Source organism: Plodia interpunctella, chromosome 25 (assembly GCF_027563975.2).
Source record: "Plodia interpunctella isolate USDA-ARS_2022_Savannah chromosome 25, ilPloInte3.2, whole genome shotgun sequence".
NCBI classification, from domain to species: Eukaryota; Metazoa; Arthropoda; class Insecta; order Lepidoptera; family Pyralidae; genus Plodia; species Plodia interpunctella.
Window position 1 is genome coordinate 1,997,601 of NC_071318.1, and position 24,352 is coordinate 2,021,952.

At 34.2% G+C, this 24,352-nt stretch overlaps 3 protein-coding genes across 11 annotated transcripts in view; 1 reads left to right on the forward strand and 2 right to left on the reverse strand.

Annotated features, from left to right (window-relative positions):
- Window positions 1-16,618, reverse strand: part of LOC128680743 (protein Wnt-5b-like) — a 35,722-nt gene extending 19,104 nt beyond the window's left edge. The window contains exons 1-2 of one of the 9 annotated variants that reach the window (XM_053764119.2): window positions 16,547-16,618; window positions 14,682-14,849 (exon numbers count right to left, since the gene is read on the reverse strand). In XM_053764119.2, the coding sequence (XP_053620094.1) occupies window positions 14,682-14,791 (110 nt within the window). In that variant the 5' untranslated portion in view covers window positions 14,792-14,849; window positions 16,547-16,618. Of the gene's footprint in view, window positions 1-14,681; window positions 14,907-16,346 lie in introns of all 9 variants that reach the window. The other 8 variants (XM_053764120.2, XM_053764118.2, XM_053764117.2 and 5 more) reach the window with 8 other exon arrangements.
- On the reverse strand, window positions 709-1,353 carry LOC128680747 (uncharacterized protein). The gene has a single exon (XM_053764124.2). The coding sequence runs from the start codon at window positions 1,314-1,316 to the stop codon at window positions 960-962; it is 357 nt and encodes a 118-aa protein (XP_053620099.1). The 5' UTR covers window positions 1,317-1,353; the 3' UTR covers window positions 709-959.
- Window positions 9,178-13,930, forward strand: LOC128680744 (uncharacterized). Its single transcript, XM_053764121.2, has 4 exons — window positions 9,178-9,451; window positions 10,747-10,829; window positions 12,206-12,310; window positions 13,152-13,930. Exons 1-4 carry the CDS (start codon window positions 9,253-9,255, stop codon window positions 13,278-13,280), a joined length of 516 nt encoding a protein of 171 aa, XP_053620096.1. The 5' UTR covers window positions 9,178-9,252; the 3' UTR covers window positions 13,281-13,930.
- Window positions 16,619-24,352: the final 7,734 nt, after the last annotated feature.

Genomic DNA, 24,352 nt, shown 5'->3' on the forward strand with positions numbered 1-24,352 from the left:
CGATCTTATAATAGATTCGATTGATTTCTGTGCAGAGAATAGTTTTTTTGCATTCCATATCAATAGTTCTATTAAATTAAAAAGAAAAGAACTGATAATCGATTTTGCATGTCGTTCTTTTATCTATGATATTAACCTTAAATGTAATGTTTTTATATATGTGATATTAACGCTCTATTTTTCTCTCAACAGTGGCAACTAATAAGTAGGTATTTTCTTGAAAAATAACCATGAAGGTTTTTTGCTTTGTTACACTGATTATTAATAAGTAGGTACAATCATGTGGAATTTATATATTGCACATTGTATTATTTAGCACTAGCTTTTGTCCGCGGCTTTGCCCGTGTGAATTTCAACGACACGATTTTCATACAAACTTTCACCCCCCATTAAAGTCATTTGGGGGTTGATTTTTGAAAAAAGTAGGTATGTCTATGTGTGAATGGTGGTCTTTAATGCTACATTGTATATTGATATGTAGGTAAAAACAAAATTCTTATGCCAAGGGATGAAGATAGTTGGTATACAGATTAGTAAACATGGCTAATAATGTTAGTAAATATTTCTGGAAGTATTAGATTAGTCAACTAGCTATGAGATATTTTTTGTACGTTGATATTCAAAATCAATACAAGTCAAGCCATGATATGATGATGAATTAATATTAGGTATTGTTGGTCAAATTGCAACCAATAAAGCAAACATTACTTAAAAATTTAGTGGTCCCACGGATTTTTATTTATTAACACGTACACATTGAAATAAATTACAAAATACTCAAAAATACATTAAATAAATCGTCGCGCGCATAGTTTCTAAATCTATGACAAAACTGACGTTAGCCAGTTTCCCTAAAAAAATATTTACAGATACAAAAAAACGATAATAATTTTGGCACAACAATACTGATCGATTAGCACGGCAAAGTACTAGGTCGTCATAACCAGTTAGGAGTCCACTCAATATCGCCCGTAGATCGTGATGGTGAAATTAAATCCATTTCCGCGTTGGCTCTTCAGTTTGATCTTCGCGAATCTTTGACCAACACCTCCCGCAGAAATAGTGGGGTATCCTCCAGAACCGTCGTATTCGTTGTCTTTTACATATATCGAGCTGATGTAGGCTAAATTATAATGCCCTGGCTCTGGGTATTCGATGGTGGAACTCCTGACGATGAATGGGAAGCCATATTTGTACTCGTTGATCCTGTAGATGATGACGTCACCAAATCCAGGCTTGCCTATGACCAGGTCATGGCTTTGACAGGACACAGCCGCGATGAAGCAGAGTAAGGATATGAAGGTCAGAGCGCGCATTGTGGTTCGTTCGTTTTACACTGCTTTGTTAATTGCTCGATATTGTTTTATATATGGAGTGATGGGGTTATGCAGCAATGAGACACTGATTAATATTTTTATGTCTTATTGTAAATTTGCACTACCTATTGTGACTATCAATGAAATTCAGTAATGTACTAGGTTTTTAAATTAAGATTTTATATGAGGTTTCTTGTAACTATAAGCCCGTGGATTTATAGTTACAACCAATATCGTGATATAGCTAATATATACTATATATAATTATGAAAATAAATAAAAATTATAAATAAATAGGCATAACCAAACTCTTACACAAGAGTACAAATATGAGGAAGAAAACATCAACTTAATATTGTCTTTTGCATTAGTTTCGTCTGTATGAAAATCTTTTACTCCTGGTCTGATAGGTCCATTTTAGAGGCATTTCTTTGTAATATAATTATTTTGAGATACAGTTGATGGTTCTCTTCTACATAAAGCCGTGTTGACAATGACAAAGTCATCTATCGATCACGAACGAGACAAGTCATGAGACGTGTGTGTTACGTCACGCAAACATGTTTGTTTACGTGTTTTCCAGATTTCCATTATTTTGATCGCTGGTGGTATAATAAGAAGAAAGTGTTAAAGTTATTTAATCAAATTGATAAATGACATTATGATATATATAAGTGAGGTAAACATGCATAAGGTACTCAGGTGATGGAAAGTGGTGACCGCAGTCTATTGATGTTTGCAACACCAGAGTGTCATAAACTCATTGAATTCTCGGCTCTGAATAAATCTTTTCAAGTCTGATAAACTCCGAGTCATGTCGTCTCTAGAGAAAAGCATGGTATCTCATTCTACAAGCACATTTATTTTATGTGTATTATGATTTTTGTAACATTAAACTGTGGAATGACCAAGTTCGAATTACACTTTTTATTAGTTTTATCATCCAGTCTTTTGAAATAGTATGGACTTTAACAAAAATCGGTAACTGCCTATTGAAAAACTGGAAATGTATTTTGGTCACAACTGGTATTAAGCCATTCATAAGAAAATATAACCGTGTAAAATTAATTTTGGCTTTTTCACACGTTAATTTGGCTTAATTTTCATTTATCCTCACTAGTTCTATGTTGTATGAATGTTTTTTTATTCATGGTCATACTTAAATTTGCATTTGCAGTTTTTCAGTTAAAAGTATGACTATAGTAGACTTATGTCTTGTTTATGTATTCTAGTTGCGTCCCGTAGTTTCGCTCTCTTGGGAATTCTAGAATTCCTGATAGCCTATATTATTTTAGGATAATAATCTATAATTACTGCTTCTATTAAAATATTTACGATTGTAATAGATGCAGGAATTTTAGATAGAAGTACTTTAGTGCTTACTTTACAAAGTATCAACTTAGGGCTGTTTGTGTGAATCACTTTTTCCATGTAACTTAGCCAAAGATATTATATATTCCAAGGAAATAATATCTAGTAACTATATTATAAATTCATTGCAGATTTATTGTAGTCAAAGATCAAATCATCCATAAAGCTAGATGTTTCAATGTCTTTTTTATATTAAGGTCTTTTTTATATTTCAGGTTTAATTTCTGAATTGTTTCTTAGCAAACTTATATGGTCCGGCGTCGCTGCTATTGAATAAATTTGACAAGAAAATTTATTTTCGTAATTATTTAAACTTTGGCCACTGTTCAAAACAAAGTGCGACATTCAACGACTTCTATTGATGTGAAGGTTATCAATACGATTGTTTTTTTTTGTACTCTCAATAGCACATCTTTGACCAAGTCACTGCCAAATTAACCCTTATCAATACCATTTAGAGTCCAAGTAATATTACTTATTGCGTATAAAAAGCTGATATACCTACCTACTTCATATTTTCCATAAAAATAAATTACACTCAAACCATTTCTTCATTGCTTTTTATATACGTAATACAGGTATTAACTCTGTTGGGGTTAAATTTTTGCAATAAATCAGTGATTATGTAACTAACAAGCAATACGTAATTAAAAAAATCAAAATACAACAGAAAAAAATAGAACAAAATTTATTCACTCAAATTTTCCTAGCGTACTGGGCATCGTCGTCATCCTCATAGTATTGTTCGTTCCTGGTGTGTTGGCTGTTGCTCTGGTAAAATTTCGCAGAAGGATCACTAGAGAATACCTCGATCGCAAACTTGTATCCCCTCAGAATCGTTGGACTTTTCAGACCAATTGTGACAGTATTCGTACCAACACCACCACTTTCTATAAACGCTTCTCCATTCTTATCCTCTCTAAGATCTGTGATGTATACGGCACTAATAACTTCATTCCCATTTGTATTAACAGTGACGTGATCAGTTCTTTTCCATAACGCTGGATTAGCTTCCCTAATTTCGTTGAAAAGTTTCCTTGAATGAGGTGTTGCCAGCCCTAATTGAAGATCATTCGCTGACACTGAAGCCAAACAGAATAATGCAATAACACTGAATTTATACATCTTCGATAATCAAGTTCCGCGACAAAATGTACGACTGAGAGATAGCGATGATAATACAGTTTATATAGAGAACGGTTTCGTCAATAAACAAAATGATCTTGAAGTTCATATCGATTCTAGTTAACCCTGTATTTTAAAAGGCACGAAAGACCCTTCTTCTATAATCATTTCATATTAAGAAGCACATGTTGCATTATAGTTTCCACGACTATTTTTATATCTACATAAAAATCATTATTGATTTATTTACCTAATTTTTTCTTGAATATTGTTGATCAGAATAGTCGTAGGAACGTCCACCTTTAGTGTTGTAATTATTATAATATCTTGCGTTAGGATCCTCAGCGTACACTTCTATTTGGAATTTGTATCCTCTCAAAATTGTTGGGCTTTCGAGGCCAATCACAACAGTTCTCTGACCAATACCTCCACTTTCAATTCTTGCGACTCCATCACGATCATCTCTAAGATCTGTAACATGTATAGCACTTATAACTTCATTACCACTTGTATTGATAACAACATCATCAGTTCTAGTCCATAATGCTGGTCCAGATTCTTTTAATTCACTGTAAATCTTTCTGTCAGTTGGTCTGGCCAACCCTAAGCGAATGTCGTTTGCTGATATCACAGAAATAAAACAGGCTATTGCAAAATAACTCAGAGAATACATGATTGATGTAAGGAAGAAACACAAATGCTAAGCCATTTTAGAACTTTTATATATATAGCACGGCGTAAACATATATAGAGACTTCTGAGATCATACTGGTTCTAAGTACAATAACAATACATCTATTTTAAGAATTATTGTCCATCTAATTTTACGAGGAAATAGCGTCACAGTATACACACATGTTAGTAACTATTAGTACTTTATCGATATTTGCTATTGTACTACGACCATTATCTATACATATAATAAAACCTTACTGCCACATGTGTCTGTGCATAAGAGATACCTATTTAAGAAAAAAAAATGTAATGCCAATAAAAGAAGTCACAATGATTTTTTAATTTTTTTTACCTTAACCTTTGTCGCAGGAAAACTAAATAAAACAAATACATTACGTACACATACATTACGTAGTACAAATCACACAGATTGAGTTTGCTCAATTAAAAATGTCTTTCATCCTTAGTTAAAAATGAGGAGTTAGCCCCAAAGTAAGTTCGAGGCTTGTACTACCGAGAAACCTGACTCAAATATACTATATTTTATAACAAAAATCTTGACACAATTGTTTAATTAAATTGGATGAGGTTTTCATAGCATACCGGATTTAGATTAAATCAAATCAGAATTATAACCAATATGTAATATATTAAATAACAATAAAATCGACGCGTACGAAGTTGCGTGCATAGGCTAGTATTTGATATATTTGATGATTCCATTCATAGAAGTCACATTTCACGTATATATGCTAACAATTACTTCACGACAATACTTTGCAATATTATCATTGTCCTATTCAAAGTTACCAGTGGCAGCCGTAAAAATGGCTTTAATATCATTTTTGTTATTGGCAACATTATTCGCTAGTATCAATACACACGATTTACTCCTCGGTTATCCAGATTTAAATTCTAAATTGATTTATAGCAAAGTGCATCAAGAAAATCCCGCCATATGGATCAGATCTGACGTTTTCACAGTGAACTGTTCAAGAAATGAAATAATTAATGCTATTAAAATATTGGATTTGAGGCAAGATAAATGGGGCGAGGCGTACGTGAAGAGTGGGGGGATTGGTGAAAAATACGTCACTATTGAATTAGATAGCCCTAATATCTTAAGGGGTTTCAACTTTTGGGTGGAAGTTTACGCAATACAAACCAGTAATTTCTACTACAATCATGGCAGAAAGTGATGATACGATTTTGGTAATCGGATATGCTGTTATTCATTGAAATATATTTGTGTTTTGAGTTATACCTATAATTGTTTCATTTTCTGTTCCCATAAGTTGGTAATTGATGAGTTATTTTTACGTGATTGTTTTTTATTTGTTTTTTTTTTGTACTTATATTATAAATTGTTTTATGTTTAAATACCTAAAAATGTAAGTACTTACTTAAATTTTTGCCGGATAATGATTTTCTTTCTTTCTTTCTTTGTGTTGAAGTCACAGAAATACTTTCTTAGTTTTGTAAGTTTTCTGGTTTATTTTGTTTTCTGATTGGTTTTCTATTAAATAAGTACTTTCTAAATTTTTCTACTTTTACTTTTCCATTTCACGGTCTTTGGTATCCATAGTTATCAGACCAAATACAAATTTATCTCTCATCTCATATAAACAATAATAAAAATTATAGAATAGACTTATTTTGCTATATTTTTTCTCATGACCATTTTTGTACATACATTGGCTTTCTACGGGTTAATGGAATAAAATTAACAAATTGAGCTGTTTATCTGTCTATACCCAGAACTGATTGATAAAATATTGATACCCTTGAACTGTTAACCTTATGGTCTACTCGTTGTTTCGAACATACCTTATTTACTAGTGATTCATCCCGGATTCGTTTAAAAGTAGAAAAGTTGAAAGTTGAAAAGTAGTAGAAAAGATTTACGATGAAATTTCATGATCATATTAGTTTAAAATGTTTATGGTCGTCGGTTATATAAGTAAGTTTATTATTTATCCTGACTAATATTATAAATGCGAAAGTAAAATTTATTTGTTTGTTAATTTGTCACTCTTCACACTCTATCTACATAACGAATTTTGAAATTCTGCATACATATAGTTTGAAGGATATAGGGTACCTTTCATCCCAGGAAAATTACGCGGGCGAAACCGCGGGCGTAGCTAGTTTTGTAATAAAATTGGAAACTTTACAACCGTATAAGTAAATAAAATTGATTCCCCATCAACACAGAAAAACAAACTCTAACACGTTGTAATAAGAGCCAAATGTTTACAATTAATCATGGTAATGGCCGCTCAATAGCGGATTGTTTACTATTGAAGAGCCCCTACTAATTTACTAGCAAATCAAACAGCTCTTGGCGAGTTATGTTTTCCTAGTACTCGAATTGAGAGAGAACTGAATCTGTTGGTTCTCGAATCGGATCACACAAATGGATTTTTTCTTGTCACGAACTTCTTCATCAACATTTGCCATAAATCAACAAAAAGAAAAAAAATCCGTTAAGTGGGTATATACAATGGTATTTTATACTACTTTATGAATATACTTTCAAACCGTATACAAATTTTAATACTCTAGGTATTAAAATTTGTATACTACTCTATTAATTTTTTCTTTCAAATTGTCTTTTTAAATTTTAAAATATGGACACACAGAGACAAGAAATCCTAATATCCTAACTAAATGCAAGAAATGGTATTTTAAACTGGAAATAAGTACTTAAATGGTAAAAAATATAAATGCTAAAGTGAGTTAAAAAACTTAGTACGTTATACAATGTCCTAGCAAATTATAAAGGCAAATTTTCTTACACAAGTTTTGCTTATTGGATTAATTTATTTTAGCTCAGTCGTGCTTCGTTGTTTTGATATCGCTCGACGGACAAGGCAGAAATTATATGGAGTTTCGACACAACGCACGTCAGTGTGAAATGTAAGAAAACAAAAGAGCACAACGGAGCCGCAACATGTATGTTGATACAACCTTATTCCTTTTAAAAATATAAACGACAAGAGGGAAAAGGAAAGCCAAGAAGAGCTTATATCGACCAATTATAGGAGAGAGCAAGATTGGTGTCGTACTGGGAGGTCAAAACGATGGCCGAGGACAGAGAGAGATGGAAATAACTCCATTAATAAGTACTTTGTTCACCCCCGACTACACAAGGAGGGTAGTTTTAAGTTTAACGTGTCTGTATGTATGTCGGTCGTTCGTGTCTGTAACAGACAAACGACTGAACGATTTTGATCTATTTTTGAGATATATCATTTATATGAAAATTTGAAATCTTCAGGGGGTTTCTTAAATTTTTGTTTTAGTTTTTTTAAAGCCAAGTTTAACATTTGACGAAATCAAGATGAATACCTAATAATTGTAATAAAGAGTACGGCCTGTACTTAGCTAAATAATGACAATACCTAGAGTTTGTCTAACTATTTTTTGCATATCTGTGCAGATGAATCAATGGGATATTATAAGTTTCAATGTATGCATTAATCATTTATTTTTTTATACTCAATTAATAAAAAAAGTGTTATATAATTAATCGGCCTATCCTTAAAGTAATGCTTTGATTCATTGTGTCTAAGAAATATATAGAGTAATCTTCATTCAATATGAAAAACGAGTTTATGGTGATTAGTTTAATAGAATTAGGTTTATAAATGTGTCAGTAATATTTCTAAAATATCTTAAGCAAAAAGTATGTGTTTATTCTGAAAGATAGTATACTATCTTGTCATCATATAAAAAATGTCTTTGTTTAAAAAATGTTTAAGTACCTACTAAACGTATACATTAATTAATTTATTTGTCAAGGAATACTACGTGTTACGTTTAGTACGTGTAGCTTTAATAATATTAACATGGCAATCTAGAATGCGGATAAGAATTATAGGAGTTATCCAACGGATAGAGATGTATGAAGTAGAGGGATGGTCTTTGCCCAGCAATGAAATAATAAAAAAATATATGAACATTAAACGAGCATATTTGTAAGTATATTTGTTAATATTTTGGTGCTCCACGTCATTTTATCACAAGTATATAAGTGACTTAGATCGATCAAAGAGCCAAGTCAGGCTTGATCATTAATGTGATTACTAATCATCTATCTAAATCAACAATAGTTAAATAAACATCTCTAGATAAATCCCATCAACCATACCACAGGCTATCCTTACAGTAGGCGTGAATATAATAGCTTATAATAGTATTTAAGTAGGCCTAATGATAGTCTCTGTCCAAAGGGCCCGGGGCCCTTTTTGTGTTAAACCGGTTCCAACATTATTGATTCATTTATTCCTGCGTTTGGAATGGATTTCTTTTTTTTTTTTCGAAGAGGTTTTGTAGGCATTGTAATTAAAAATATGGACACCACACACTTTATGTGTGGTTTTAGATTCACTTATAATCTATTGATTGATATGCTAAAAAAATATATATATATACAAGAAAATCTTAATAATGGTTTTCAGCGACTTGAAACTATATACTAGGATCGCATAATTACATAGAAGATTATCTACTCTAAAAGGAAGATTCGATAGCGATTTATGAGTTTATCTGTCAAACTACGTTAAAATATATTTATATAAAAACTTACAAATCGCGATAAAATGTACATTAATTCTCATATCTACGAACCTACTATCAGTTAATGATATACGTATTAATTAGATTAAAGATTTCAGTCAACATTAATTAATTTAACAGGAAGAATTTTGGCATTATATTCTATTGGGCGCGAGTGTGGATTTAAAAAAATATAAATGTGACTATGAACGGAAAATGTCTAATAATATTTTATATTATTTTTTATATTTCCCGCGCAAACAGCCGTTTGATAAATCCTATTATAGAAAGTGATGATGAATCAAATTCCTATGATTTTTCTTATGATAGTGATGATTTTCCTACAGTGAGGTCTAGTTTTGCTAAAACAGTGACAAAGTTTTCGTGTATGGCTGACATTGACGGTATGTATACATATTATATGTATTTTTGCATAGTAACAAAAATTATAACCTCACATTCTAAAAATGAGCGGTAAATAATATACACATTTTCTATGATAAATATAGTGTTGCCAGTTTGTATGAAACTTCGTCATTTTTGAAGTGAGACGCATGATTTTTTTATATATTAATTTATAGTTAGTAATATATTTATAAGTAGTTAGTAAAAAAAATATTTAATAGATACATTTAATATTTGTTGCGAGTTGCGGGTAATGAGATATCGTTAATCTTCGGAGCGAGAGACGTAAAATTTGTGATAAAAAAAAGCATACGCGTTAGTTAAATTTGTTTTGATTAAGAGTTCAGCAAAGCGTCCATGTAAAAAATGGACAGAGATATTATAGCAATCGTCGTTGAAGGATTATTACAGATCAGATGCAAAGCTTCATTATTTAACATGAAATTTATAATTTAGGTACGCTCGCGAAGTCGCCGGCTTAAGGTTGTTATGTTAATGATGACGTCACTTACTATCTACATAGTCATGATAAGTAGTTACGTCAACAGCGTTCAGAAATTGAAGCAAATTGAAGTTAGGTTCATGATAGGTGGTTTTCTAGCTAATTTTATGTTCCTTACGCCATAAGGGTGCAAATAAAACAATTTATTAGAAGGAGCTCAATAGCGCAGTAGTTAGTGCGCTCTACCTATCTTAGAGGTATATCTATCCTAGACGGCCGTAGTTAAGACACGCTCACAATGGGCGGTCATAGGATGGGTGACCAAAAATTATCTTGAGCCCCGTCATGCTTCGAAAGGCACGTAAAGCCGTTGGTCCCGGTTGTATTTGCAGTGGTCAAACCTGCCAAACCGCAATGGAACCGCGTGGTGGGTTATGGCTCAAACTCCATATCCATTCCTAAGAAGGGTAGTGCTCCAGCAGTGGGGAAATTTAAATGGCTGTTGATGATAACGATGATGAAAATCACACAGATTGATTTAGTCCCGCTTTAATATAATTTATATCATACAAGCGGGCCGTCCCGACTTCGCTCGGGTATAACTATAATAAATTATACGTATAAACCTTCCTCTTTAATCACTCTGTCTATTTATAAAGTCGCATCAAAATCCGTTGCGTAGTTTTAAAGATCTAAGCGTTATGCACGCTTGGATCTCGGGCCAGAGAGATAGCAGAAGTGACTTTATACTATGTAGTGATAGGAGTATCGATGTTGCAAAGTATAAGTAAAGCGCAAGCTTTAAATATAATAGCAATATTGTGCTCTGTATTTGTTCTTGTTTTCATATAGACGCTGAACTTCTACTATACGGAACCAAAGCATGGAGATTCCCTGAGCAGGACATCAATCTGACCTTGACTTATCCACCAGAAGTGAGTTTGACATATTTATAAAGGGAATAATTTAATACTAACTCTAAATCTAATTAATTATATTATCTATTAGCGGCCCGTCCTGGCTTTTGCTCGGATATAACCGAATAAATTACACACCTAAGCCGTCCTCAGGAATCACACTATCTATTGGTAAAAGTCGTATAAAAATCCATCTGATAGTTTTTTTAGTTTATCGCGTTCGTACAGACGGGCGGACACGACAGGGTGATTATTTTTTAATATGTAAGTATTTAAATGGTTTTATTATACATGTTACACGTGCTTTTTAATTAAGTTTGAAGAATTTTTAATTTTTTAAAGTATTTGGTGATTAATTTTTTGAGCTATTAAACGTACTTAGGTACTCAACGTTTCGAAAAAAAAAACGTTCCCAAAAAATCGGTGGGGCAGTGAAGTTATATTTATATATATGGGTACTTATATATGACTCAAACTGACAAACAAATTCTGGAGCCCCCCAGAACCAGCATCGCTTTGATCCAAACTGCAAGGCAATATTGATATCACGGTTACCTATTTTTATGCAAACAATTTTCATAATTTAACATGGCAACTTTTACTTATCATAATAATAGTTACGCAGATATTAATTTGGCATAATGTTTTAGGCACAATTTTTTTACTCATACCTGCCATAAGCATAACAATTTTGAAGCATAATATTCTTAAGCATATTGGCGGCTTATGGGTAGCTTATGAGTAAGAGCCACGCTATAGCTTTATGCAAATCAAAATTATGGTAAAATTGCCTAAACTATAATTATGCTTATTGAAAAGGTATGCCAAAAAACAATATGTCAAAATATTAATGTGAATGTGAATATATTATGTGAAAAAATATATGCCTAACTCTTTCTGCTAAATTAAATTAGGATAAAAAAATATGCGAAAAAAGCGATCCCTGATTATGATCCCTCTCCGACATTATATATTTAAAGATTTAGACATGCTGTTTTCACCTGGCCCAGTCCGAAGGGGCAATCCAAACAAGTGCTGGCTTGATGTCGTCTAAGATCGAGCGTGCCAATGTGATCAATCTGATAACTAGAGATGCTAAAGACCGTGCGAAAATGACGAGAAAATGTAGGAAAATGGAATGTGTTCCGACGCTGCGGATGAAACCGGGAAAACGATCATATGAGAGAAAGAGAGAGAGACTTTGTTATCTCGTATGTCCTGTTACTGCAACTGCTCTTCTTTCTTTCTTCCTACTCGTGTGTGGTCGGCACAGTTACTCCTTTCATTTAACTCTTCTTATTCATATTGCAATCTCGTTCTATGGAAGATTAATTATTTTTTAACAATTCAATAATCTGAAGAAAAAAAATTTTTTGTGTCTTTTATGATTGCAGGCAAAAATTGGAAATGATGACTATCTGATAACTGGGTTCAAAGTGCTTCTCTTCGTGGATACAGTGAAGAGTAAGGGATACATCAACAGCGGTGGTATCTTAGAGGTATTTATAGGTTTTTATTTAACTACACCTGTCCCTTTCTTGAATCCGTAATGGTGATGTAATAGTTAAGAAGCCCCATATATTACATAAAAGGTCCCAGTTTCAAGCATCCCTGCTTGTGCCATGTGAGGTATACAATACCTACCATTCTGACTCATGTATAGTAGTTTTTATCGACCACCACTTGCTTCCAGTGAAGGAAAACATCGTGATTAAAAACATAGTATCTCTAGTCGATAATTTAGTGTGTAAAATGGAGAAGGCAATGACAAACCACTTCATTATATTGGCAAGAAATTTGCTATGTGTGTTTTACTCTACTTAACGACCCTCAGCCATGAGGAGTATTACTGAAGGATGGTGACTGTCTCTCTCTCGCATGCTGCATAGTGCATTCAGGGCTCTAACGCCACGAAACCCGTGGTCTGTGTGAAAAATAAACCTTAAAATAAGATTCGTCGGTGATTTTACAACCGGCTGGTCAACCCTCCATGGGAACCTTTGTTGCCCGTATCCGATTTTATTATTGTATATATGATGCCAAAGCTATACTCCCTTAGCGGCCTTGTACGACATCCGCGGGAGCATTAAGTTGTTCTATTCTAGGGTGGAAACACACACGCTGCAAATCTACCACTATATTATCAAAAATGTTCGTTGGTACATAAAGTTATCTTATTTCTGTTTGTACCATATTTTTTGGAAACTGTTTTGTTGCGAAATAAATCATTTATGTTAATTTTAGCCAGAATTCCCATGAAAGTGACATTCCGAGTTGTGATCGGAATCAGTTTCATGGGATCTTCCACATTTAACGATGAAAGAAAATGTCTTATTCCAGGATCACCTGAGTCTTTCCTTCCTGTCTCCAAAAGTGAACATGCTCTCCTACCAATTCTGGCTGTACGGCGTACCGAACACACAAACATTTCATGACAAATCTATATACATTCATCATGATTTGTGCTAATGTATTGTTTTATTTCAACTGCTTGTTGCCGGTGAGCTCTGCGTAAGAAAATCACGCTGGCGGAGCCGCGGGCAAAAGCTAGTCTTAGCACACCACCGTCACCGTCACATTTTTAACAATTTCTTTTATTTCTTAGCGAAAAAAATAACATATTTTAACTGATTATGTCACACTACACGAAAGTATTTATTAATAAAATTTAATTTATTAAACACAATCCTTTAGGTATCTAGTGTATGGAATTTAAAATATTTATTTTATTTTTCGTTAGGCGTTTTTGTTAGTAAAAATTTTGTTAAATAAATTGTATTTTTTATTATTTTTTATAATGCCTCGTAGCTATTTCTATCAACTCGAGAGAAAATACTTGCAATGCCAACTTAACATCGTATTACAAAGGACTTGGAATCACAAAGTATGGAGTTGACGTAAACAAGCAACTGTATTATCTGTCGCCACCTGAGCCGTCTAGACCTGCAATAAAGGGTGAATCTATAAAGAGGGGTATTAAAATCCTATAGAATATGCAGAAAAGTTTGGTATTGAAATACAGTTTTAGTTGTAATCCTAACAAATTATAAATGCGTAAGTTCGATTATTTGTTATCTCTTCACGCTTTATCTACTTAATAAATCTTGTTAAAAATTGTTTGCATGTATTTTAAGTATGTAGAAGGATATAAGGTACATTTCATCCCGGAAAAATAGATGTTCCCGTAGGAAATACACACAGGCGAAGTCGCAGGCAAAAGCTAGTTGACGATAAATTAGGATAGGTTATTTAAGTTGATATACATCTCTAATTCTCGTATGTTCCTAATTAAATTCAGAGCTGTGGTGTCGCGAAGCTCGGGGTCAACGTAAAAATTAAACCTCACACTTTTGAAGATTTATTGGCCTCAACCTTTGCCTGACGTCAAACCTTTTTGGGAAAAAATTTTGAATTTTTTTTCCCAATTTTTACTCAAACTAGCTAAGGCTAGTGTGTCCTTTAGTCGCCTCGTACGACATCCACGTGACGTTATTTAGTAGTCCTATTTGAGTACGGGACCACAACACACGTGGAATTACGGTGTGTAGTTGTCAGAATATTATAGTTTCATCGTGTCCACATAATGAACATGATGAAACGATTGATTTTGCATCAGCGTCCATTCTATAGATAAGAAGAAACAATTATTACTATTTGCTTACTATCAGGCAACCCGCATGAAACAAGAAGTGCGGTTTGATATCGCCAGAGATGATTTTGTGTGTACTAAGGATGAAGTAGAAAAGTACCCTAGGCTCCGACGTTCAATTAATCAAGGAAGATACCAAGAAAACGCATGAGAGAGAGAGGTATACTTACTGAAAACCTTTACACATCTTTAAAAATAGTAATGTAAATAAGCATACTTACAACCAACTTCCATTGGTCCAGAGTTCCCTTTTTTTCGTATCTTGGGCTGTCAGAATCCAAACCAAAGCAGTTAGCAGGATGAGAAACCTGAACACAGTTCGCGACGCCATTTTGTTTTGCGTCACGACAAGATGGCGGACGTCACATGTTTAGTTGACTGATTTGAAACTATTTCAAATGATAGTTTAATCACATTAAAAACTTAGCTTTTAATTACAAATTTACCTATATTGTTGGATGCCAAAACATATTAAGTTTTGTATTTTCCTCGAGCTGGTAAGTAGGTTTATTTATATGCATGTAGGTACTTTATGCATTCATAATTTACTAGGTAAAATTGTCTTAGAATGGACTTATGATCACAAGTTTTGTGCTTGCATTTGTTTTACGGGGTTATATACTTATTTAGTAATGTAGGTATTTAAATACCATATTAGAACATATTTCATCCTTAGCTTCAACGAGAATTGATCTATGTGGCAAAAATAATAATTTACGAGGATTAGAAATATAGCCTAGGGCCATGTCTACATAGTCGTATGGGTGTATCTTTGTGTAATCCCTCTAATTATCAAAGCGAAGTTTGTAGGTATGTTAGTTACTTCTTCATTCGCAAACGGCTGGGCAAATTTTTATGACATTTGGTATAAAAGTAGCCGATACCTTAGATCAACAAATAAGGTACTCCGACTTATACCGAAAGTACCCGAATCAGGTACGATTTGCTCAAAAAGTCTGATAGTCAGTGGCGCTTTATAAAGATGGCGCTACAGTGCATAGAAAAGTAACTAATTTTTAAAATAATAAATGCTGGTGAAGCTATTCTTCTTTATAGGATTCATAAGCAAATGACCGTATGAGCCGTGTTACAGCTTACACATAGTTAAACATAAGACTTTAATAGTATTACAGTTTACATGTATTGTCACCATTTAGCTCTTAAGGGGTATACAGCGCCTCGAATTATAGCTACGGATATGTAATTTCGTATTAGGAAAGTAACTATAAGCTAAAATTGGAATTGTCTCGGCTTTGCTGGATAAAAACGTAATACATTATACACCTAAACCTTCCCCAGGAATCTCACTATCTATTGATGAAAACCGCATGGAAATTCGTGCAGTAGTTTTGGAGTTCATCGCGGAGACGTGGCAGAGGACTTTGTTTAATGATATATGTAAGGATTTAATGTCGGCCATACACTACCGGAAAGCAATTCACCAAATAAGTGGCGGATTCGATATACTGCTGGACTGCTGATGTTTCCTTGCGGAAGCTCTCATATATACTACGCAATCTAATAGCTATAATTTGTAATAATGTGTAATTAATCGTAGATACAAGACGACTCTCTATGATTACGGAAAATTAATTACAAGATTAGTGTCCTAATTCTAGACATTGATATCAGTTGGGGGTAAATATTTTTGATACATTGCCCTTATCCTACTAATATTATAAACGCGAAAGTTTACGAGGAAGTGTGTACCTATGTATATTGTATATAAGTATGGTATAATATACTTAACTTAGGATACTTTTTATCCCGAAATTCCCACAGGAGCGAAGTCCTGGGGCGCAGCTAGTTATTTATATAATTTTCACCTTTATGAATTGCCATAGTTACATAATCATGAACAAAAATGTACGTACAAAAAAACCTACTTTTAAATGCTTAAAATCCTTGCAAATACCTGTGCAGCTTATAAGAATTTTATGCATCCAACAAAATAAGCAAAAAGGTACAACTATCACAGAGACAACTTAATCACTTAGCACAACATAAAGACGTGGTTAAATGCCGACAAATTTCACTGTAAAGTTATTAAATACGGTGTTTTTGAATGATATTCGAATTAAGTTACGATCAAGTTAGACATAAGTTGAAATCGGCCGCGTGCGTTCCGTGTAATGGATGAAGCCGGACTGGCTTTAGAACCAGTAACTTGATTTAACTTAGCGTAAAAGGTCACATTTGTTATATACTAAGTTAATATCCAGGTTTCATTGTTGCATTGTGTTATATTTATCGTATCTATATTAAGAATTTCGATTGAAATCCCTGAAGGAACATTCAAAATTAAAATCAAATCATTTATTCAGAAAATAGACCTTCACATGCAGTTTTTCAGGTCAGATTCTATATTAAATAATATTTACCAAACTAGAAACTAATAGCTTTACTAGCATATTAATCGCTTACATAATATTGGTACCTGGTTTTTTAAAATACTAAACAGTCAAACAGGCTTACGGCCCAACAGCAATAATAATATATATTTTTTTTTACTTTTATCAAGACTATCACATTTTGTCGAAAAATCCTAAGAGAGTAGGAAGTTAGGCTATATGTTTAGCATTGGAACTGAGAATCGTCCTTAGCGACCCCTATGGCTGTTATTAGGCTACAGTTATTGCAATTACTACCTTAGTGGTGGTGGAAGGATTGGCTTTTAAATAACCCCTATAAAAAATGTTATTCTTGTTTCCTTAATACCTTTTCCTAAATAAATTAGTCATTATTATTTTAATTAACTTTAGTTCCTTTCTAAGACGACCCCCTTGGCCTAATGCCGGACTGCTCACTGGAGGTCCCGGGTTCGATTCCCGGTCAGGTCAAGATGGAAAATGATCTTTTTCAGATTGACCTGGGTCTTGGATGTTTATCTATATATAGAATATTCCTTCCTTCCTTCCAAAAAAGTTCCGCGAGCCATTACACAGGATTCGTCGAACGTTTCGGACCTTATAAAGGGTACCTACAAATTGGTGGTAAAAAAATATATTGGCGTGTGGTTCCGCCCTAGAATAGGACCACTTCACTTCATATCCGGTGGATGTCGTACGCGGCGACTAAGGGAGACACAGCTTTGGCACCTGATAAGCAACAATAGCAAAGAGGGTTGACGTCAGGAAAACGGCCGGTTGTAAAATCACAGCCGAATTTTAAAAATTTTAATGTTTTTTTTTACGCTGACTCCGGGCTTCGCGGCTTCACAACCCCGAACGCAACCGGGGAGATGAGAAGAGATGAGAGTGAGATGCGTGGCCGCGGCACACTTCTACTCAGAAACAAATTAAATATAGATACATAAAAAACGGTCGACTGGACGAAGAAGAAGAAACCTTTACACATGTACATTTGCACTACTACTACTCCCAAACTAAAACCAAAAAATATGTCTACCACACAAGAATTTAATCAATTTTTGTCGCACTTTGCACCAACAATTTATCGATTAAAACACGTTTAAAGCACAATGGGCCCGCTTCTTCTCAGGTACGTTTCAATTAGTTACGGAGCTATTGTGTTGAAGACAGATTAATACGAAGAATAATAAAACCGGCCAAACGCGAGTCGGACTCGCCATCGAAAGGTTCCGTGCCATTTAAAAAACGGCAAAAATGTGACGTAAATTGTGTGGGAGACTCCTAATACATTTATTTTATTCTGTTTTTTACTGGTTGTTGTTATAACGGCAACAGATTATCTATGAAAATCTAAACTATCATACTTTTGTGATAGAACGAACAGACAGACGGACGTACTGCGGAGTCTTTAGTAATAGGGTTCCATTTTACCCTTTGTGTACGGAACCCTAAAAAGAACCATGTCTTAAGTTTAATTGCATATTTTATAGATTTGATACCATGATAAAAGAACCGTGGTTTTATCGTTCGGTTTCGGCTTAGCTTATGTGACAAATACTGTCTTCTAAGAGAACGAACCGTGTCGAGTCGAGTAGGTAATCCTAGAGTATAGCTCACCCTAGCTTTTGTTTCGTGATAGATTCAAATGTTCTGTTGGAATATTCCATTTGATACAAAAATTTAATTATTATCTACAATAAATATTATTGTATCTACATATGTAATTTTATATCTAAGTAAATTTTATATTTTAAGAAAAACATTTACTCAGATATAAAATTAAATACGTCTCAAAGCTACACACTACTTACTTAATAGAGAAAAGTCTCGGATAGACAGCGGGCGTGAATTAAATTCCCGCTCGATTCCTTTTTTTTTTCATCCCATTATTATTTTCAAAAAATTATTACTAGAGAGTTTTGAATTAACAGTTTTTTAATAGAAATGCAAAAGGTCAAAAGGGTGCAGTAGTACTAAGTTTAGTAAGTATTGTGGTAATACACAGAGGCTAGTAATTGTTAGTCTAGGCTTCGAAAGTTTTTTTATTTATTTTTACAGTCATAATTTGAGGAAGTTTAAGTACTAGATTTAAAACTACAACCATAATATCTGAGAGTCAATAATTTAGCGGAATAGACAGACAGACACACGTCGCGTGCGCGTGCGCAGTTAAATCAGGTCTCGTTAGCTTTTGATTTACTTTATTTAGTATGTAACGTTTCTCATTAGAAATGTTACATGGCTGAATAGGATATATTAATCTTGGTTACTCCAAACTGGCTCTTCATGCCGGTCTGGCAGTCAAAAGCTCTAGCGAAAGTGTTTTGAAAAAAATCAAAACAATATTATATTTAAAAACTAGTTTCTTTATGCCGGTGTCACACCTTGTTCGCCGAAATTGGCGGATTCGACATACATTACTGATATTTCGTTGTGATAAATAAAAGCTATCATACAAACTATACAATGTTCGTGCATCCGAGTCGGCACTGTCCGAGTTCGGCGGTTCGGTTCGATAGTCTGTAGCTTGCATCCAGTCAGGAGAAATGAAATTGCACATACACAATACTCACATACTCACATACGCACATACGCACATACGCACATACGCACATACGCACATACGCACATACGCACATACGCACATACGCACATACGCACATACGCACATACGCACATACGCACATACGCACATACGCACATACGCACATACGCACATACGCACATACGCACATACGCACATACGCACATACGCACATACGCACATACGCACATACGCACATACGCACATACGCACATACGCACATACGCACATACGCACATACGCACATACGCACATACGCACATACGCACATACGCACATACGCACATACGCACATACGCACATACGCACATACGCACATACGCACATACGCACATACGCACATACGCACATACGCACATACGCACATACGCACATACGCACATACGCACATACGCACATACGCACATACGCACATACGCACATACGCACATACGCACATACGCACATACGCACATACGCACATACGCACATACGCACATACGCACATACGCACATACGCACATACGCACATACGCACATACGCACATACGCACATACGCACATACGCACATACGCACATACGCACATACGCACATACGCACATACGCACATACGCACATACGCACATACGCACATACGCACATACGCACATACGCACATACGCACATACGCACATACGCACATACGCACATACGCACATACGCACATACGCACATACGCACATACGCACATACGCACATACGCACATACGCACATACGCACATACGCACATACGCACATACGCACATACGCACATACGCACATACGCACATACGCACATACGCACATACGCACATACGCACATACGCACATACGCACATACGCACATACGCACATACGCACATACACAACCCTATGTGAAAGGATTTTCACAACAGGTTTGTACTATCAATCAAGTCAAATCGGATACGTTTTTCATGTGTCAAAAATTTAAAAAATACTTATAGGTCACAATTCTCGGAGTCAAAAAACATTTCAGTTATACCTACTTGAATGAGAAACAAAAAATACTTAATCTTATTACAAATAAAATAGATCAATTAACAGTTGATTTTCGTGTATCATTATGTGAATGCATTTATATATTTATTTATATACCTACATTTTATTTTATACACAGGCAATTAGGTAGCTACCCTATGTACGTTAGGTAGGACACCTGTTTTATGCTGACTGTACAATAAGTACCACTTGTGTAAGTAGTTTTAATGTTTATTTGCTGTTTTAAAATGTTTGTATTTTTTATTTATAAAGGTAGACAGTGATTTATTGTATTGTCTCCATACTAATATTATAAATGGGAAAGTCTGTCTATACTTGTTTGTCGGCAATGTCTTATTTATGGGTCTTATAGTTATCTGAAATAAAGTTATTTTATTGTATTTAGGTAACTACTTACACTTTCATGTCAAAACCGCTGATTTGGTGTCGATATAGCCACAGATAATACTTACCTACTTAATTAATGAAGATGCGAGATCAAACAAGGGCCAAAAATTTTTAATGATCAGCATTAAGACCTGCATTATGGGATCAAAGCTTGTGTGAAAAACACGCTACATACTTTTTTTAGGAAATTGAGCAACATATTCAGTATATATTGAAAAGTATTTCTTTTAATTTTCAGTAATGATATACTGCAAGTTTATTTTATTTTCTTTGCATATAAGCGAGTCTGATTGGTGCAAAGGTGCGATAATACCACTAGTGACATTAAAATAGTGTGAAATTGTAGAACTAAAAATGTATACAATGCCATCTATATTTTAATCTTATCAAATTAAATTTGCTATTCGACAGTAGATGGCAGGAGTAGTCGTACTTACATTTAGTACTTTCAACTCGCCATCAGATGGCGTTATGAGTATTATGTTTACGATAAAAATATTTTTTAAATGTTGATTTTCAATTAAAAAGTAGGCAAACATATTTTCTATTGTACCTAGTATACCTTTTTGAATATAATGTTATTTGTAACGATGATCTAGAAATAACAAAAAAAATAGGTAGATAGTTGAATAATTAAAAAAATAATATTGAGTTACTTGTGCCGCAAATATAAAGTTACAAAAAAATTTTACTAGCTAAAAGTGGCTCTGGCTTTGTCTACCCCGTAAGGTATAAACTGTTATAATCTGACCTTTTTCTTAAAGCTCTAAGTGTAAAACGTATTTTTTATAGTTTTACTCTAAAAATATTTTCCCATCACAAATCAAACAGGATGGAGTCCTTCCTATGCTTAACTTGTTTATTTTCAAGCTGCACCATATGGCTGCAGGTAGCTGGAGTGCAAACTAGTGGGCGTGCAGATATAGACCTTCATACAAATAAAATATTTTTTTATTAAATACCAAAAACAATGTCTCCCACCTTTCATGTAAAAAAATCTTCACTTCTTTTTCTTAGAAGTGTGAAGACTCGGCGAATCATATTAGTGAAGATCAATAATACTCCACAGACACAACATTATGTATTTTGTTATTGATTTTTTTAAATATAGCCTTATTTTATCTTCAATCAAAATTAACTAAGTCCATTGGGATATTAGTGCTCCTTGTTAGATCACTCCAATGAAGGGCACAATACACTAACTTTTGCAAATTGTTGAATGCCTACCACACTTGCGCTGAGAATCGGCTCGCGACGAGCGAACTCGGCAACGTTTACTGACACAAGTTGGATGCAATAAGATCTCTCTGACAACAATAAAAGCTTGTGCCACATATTATATATTTGTAAAAAAAAACTTATTTAATAAACTATTTTAATGCGGGGTTTTTATTGTTAAGGGGAGTTATAGATCCGCACCCTCGATGTTTTGTGTACGGAGAACGCGCACAAAAACCCTTGCGTGTGGACTCATTGCAATTTGGAATTTCGACTAGCTTCGCTACACGACATTCGCCGTATGCTGTCTGTGGTGGGGGTGCACCTTTTTGTTAGGTATCTTTTATCTTTGGGAGATTAACTCCTAATTTCATGTAAGTGGAGTAAGTAGGTAACGTATGTTGGGACTGGTATTTTTGTAAATATTTTATTTAATAGTTTTATTTTAATTGTATGTAGTTAAAATGTATTATCAACGAGCTGTTGCCCGCGGCTTCGCTCGCGTAAAGTTTCCACGGGAGGAGTTATTTTTCCGAGATGAAAGGTGCCCGAGATGGTATGTCCTTCTCCATACTTAATATGAAAAATTTTAAGAAGATCGGTTGAGTAGATAGACTGTGAAGAGGCAACAAACTTTCGCATTTATGATATTAGTTAGGATAAGGATAAGGTCGTGCCTATTTACGTGGTGTGGATTCGACTTCGAAATTCGATTTGGCCCGCGGCTTCGCTCGGGTTTTTTCAACATCTCTGGTTCTATGCAACGTACCTATCACGATGAAACCTATACCAGACTATATGTCAGACCTTCCGCTAAACAACTGTGAAAACCGCATCTAATTCAATCCAGTAATTTTTCGTGATTCGCGAATAAATATACAGACAGATACTTAGAAAGACAAAGTTTAAAAAAAATGTTTGGTTTGTTCTATTTGTCCCTTAAAGACAGTCCATAATTAAGAAATATTAAAGAAAAATAATAATTATTAAATGTACAGAAGATATATTTTCTATATATAAAGACGTGGAAGCTCTCAGACCAAACTTAATCGATCGATTTTAATTCCTTTAGTCGTTCATAGAGTACTTTTTATCCCAATGTTCTTACGGGACAAAGCCTCGGGGCACAACTAGTCAGAAATATAATTAAACTGCAACCAAACTAACAGTTTTCTTTATACTTTTATCTAAATATGGTAATATTTTGAAAAATCATTTATTCAGACAACCGAGATCCATCGTGTTAGTACAATTTTTTCTAAGTATGTTACATATTTAACTAAAGATAATGTAATTTTAACAAGGTGGCCCATCACAGCACACCCCATATCCATAGCGATGACCTTCAGAAGTCTGTTTAAGCTACCACGAATTGTGCTTAGGAGGGACGCTGATTAAACTGCTACTGACTAATATTTACAGTTTCTCAGTTGTCTACGTGCTGTAGTATAAATTTTATAATCATTACAGTTAACTTTACATCCTAACTTGGCCTCTATTGTTTATGCCATAAACAATAGAGGCTAGGATATAAAGCTCAGGTAAAGAGGGTCAATAGATCTGTACACTCTGGTGTGAAAAAAGGTAATAGAAACATTTGAAACATTTGTTTTTTTGCACTAAGGAGATTAACGGTAAGTTGTATATGTACATATATAGTTAAGTTCCAACAAGTTCCAACTTCTAGCATAAACTGTTGAAACTTTGGTCTGTATTGCGTTTCCACTTCGCACGGTCGCCAACATCCCTGGTTGTCAGACCATTGGCACGCATTTATCCTTGAGGACTGTATTGTATTCTAAGTTAATCCGATAACCATACGTGAAAATACAAAAAATAGTGATCAGACAGGGTCGCCATGGGACGAGTGAATTGGTCCTTGTTAGACTGCTTTCTTTATTCTCAACATCACATTTAATCCCATTAATATTGGTAATGGCGAAAGTTTGTTACTTCTTCACGATAAACCGCTGGGCCAATTTTTATGACATTTGATATTGAAGCAGCTGATCTCGGATTAACACATAAGCTAGCATCATATACTTCGACTAATTTATGCTATAATATACGTCCTACGCATTAAGGATGTTAAAAAATCAGAATTTTGTTACGAGGCGAAAACTGTCTCGCCTCCCAGAAATTAAAAAAAAGTTAGAACCAAACCAGTCAAGCGGAACACGGGACCACTACTATACCACAGATATACTGTGCATGCCGATTGAGCTGATTTACATTATTAATTTACACAATTAAATTTCTACTCTATTTCTATGACGATAAAGTTGAAATTGTAAATATAGCAATTTGATAC

What these genes read in the sequence shown, in the direction of transcription:
- LOC128680747 (XM_053764124.2), bottom strand. Translation starts at nt 1,316, where the DNA reads ATGCGCGCTCTGACCTTCATATCCTTACTCTGCTTCATCGCGGCTGTG.
- LOC128680744 (XM_053764121.2), top strand. Translation starts at nt 9,253, where the DNA reads ATGAACGGAAAATGTCTAATAATATTTTATATTATTTTTTATATTTCC. An exon ending in CCTTGACTTATCCACCAGAA is followed by an intron (nt 10,830 to 12,205) that starts GTGAGTTTGACA and finishes TTATGATTGCAG; the next exon opens with GCAAAAATTGGAAATGATGA. An exon ending in ACAGCGGTGGTATCTTAGAG is followed by an intron (nt 12,311 to 13,151) that starts GTATTTATAGGT and finishes GTCTTATTCCAG; the next exon opens with GATCACCTGAGTCTTTCCTT.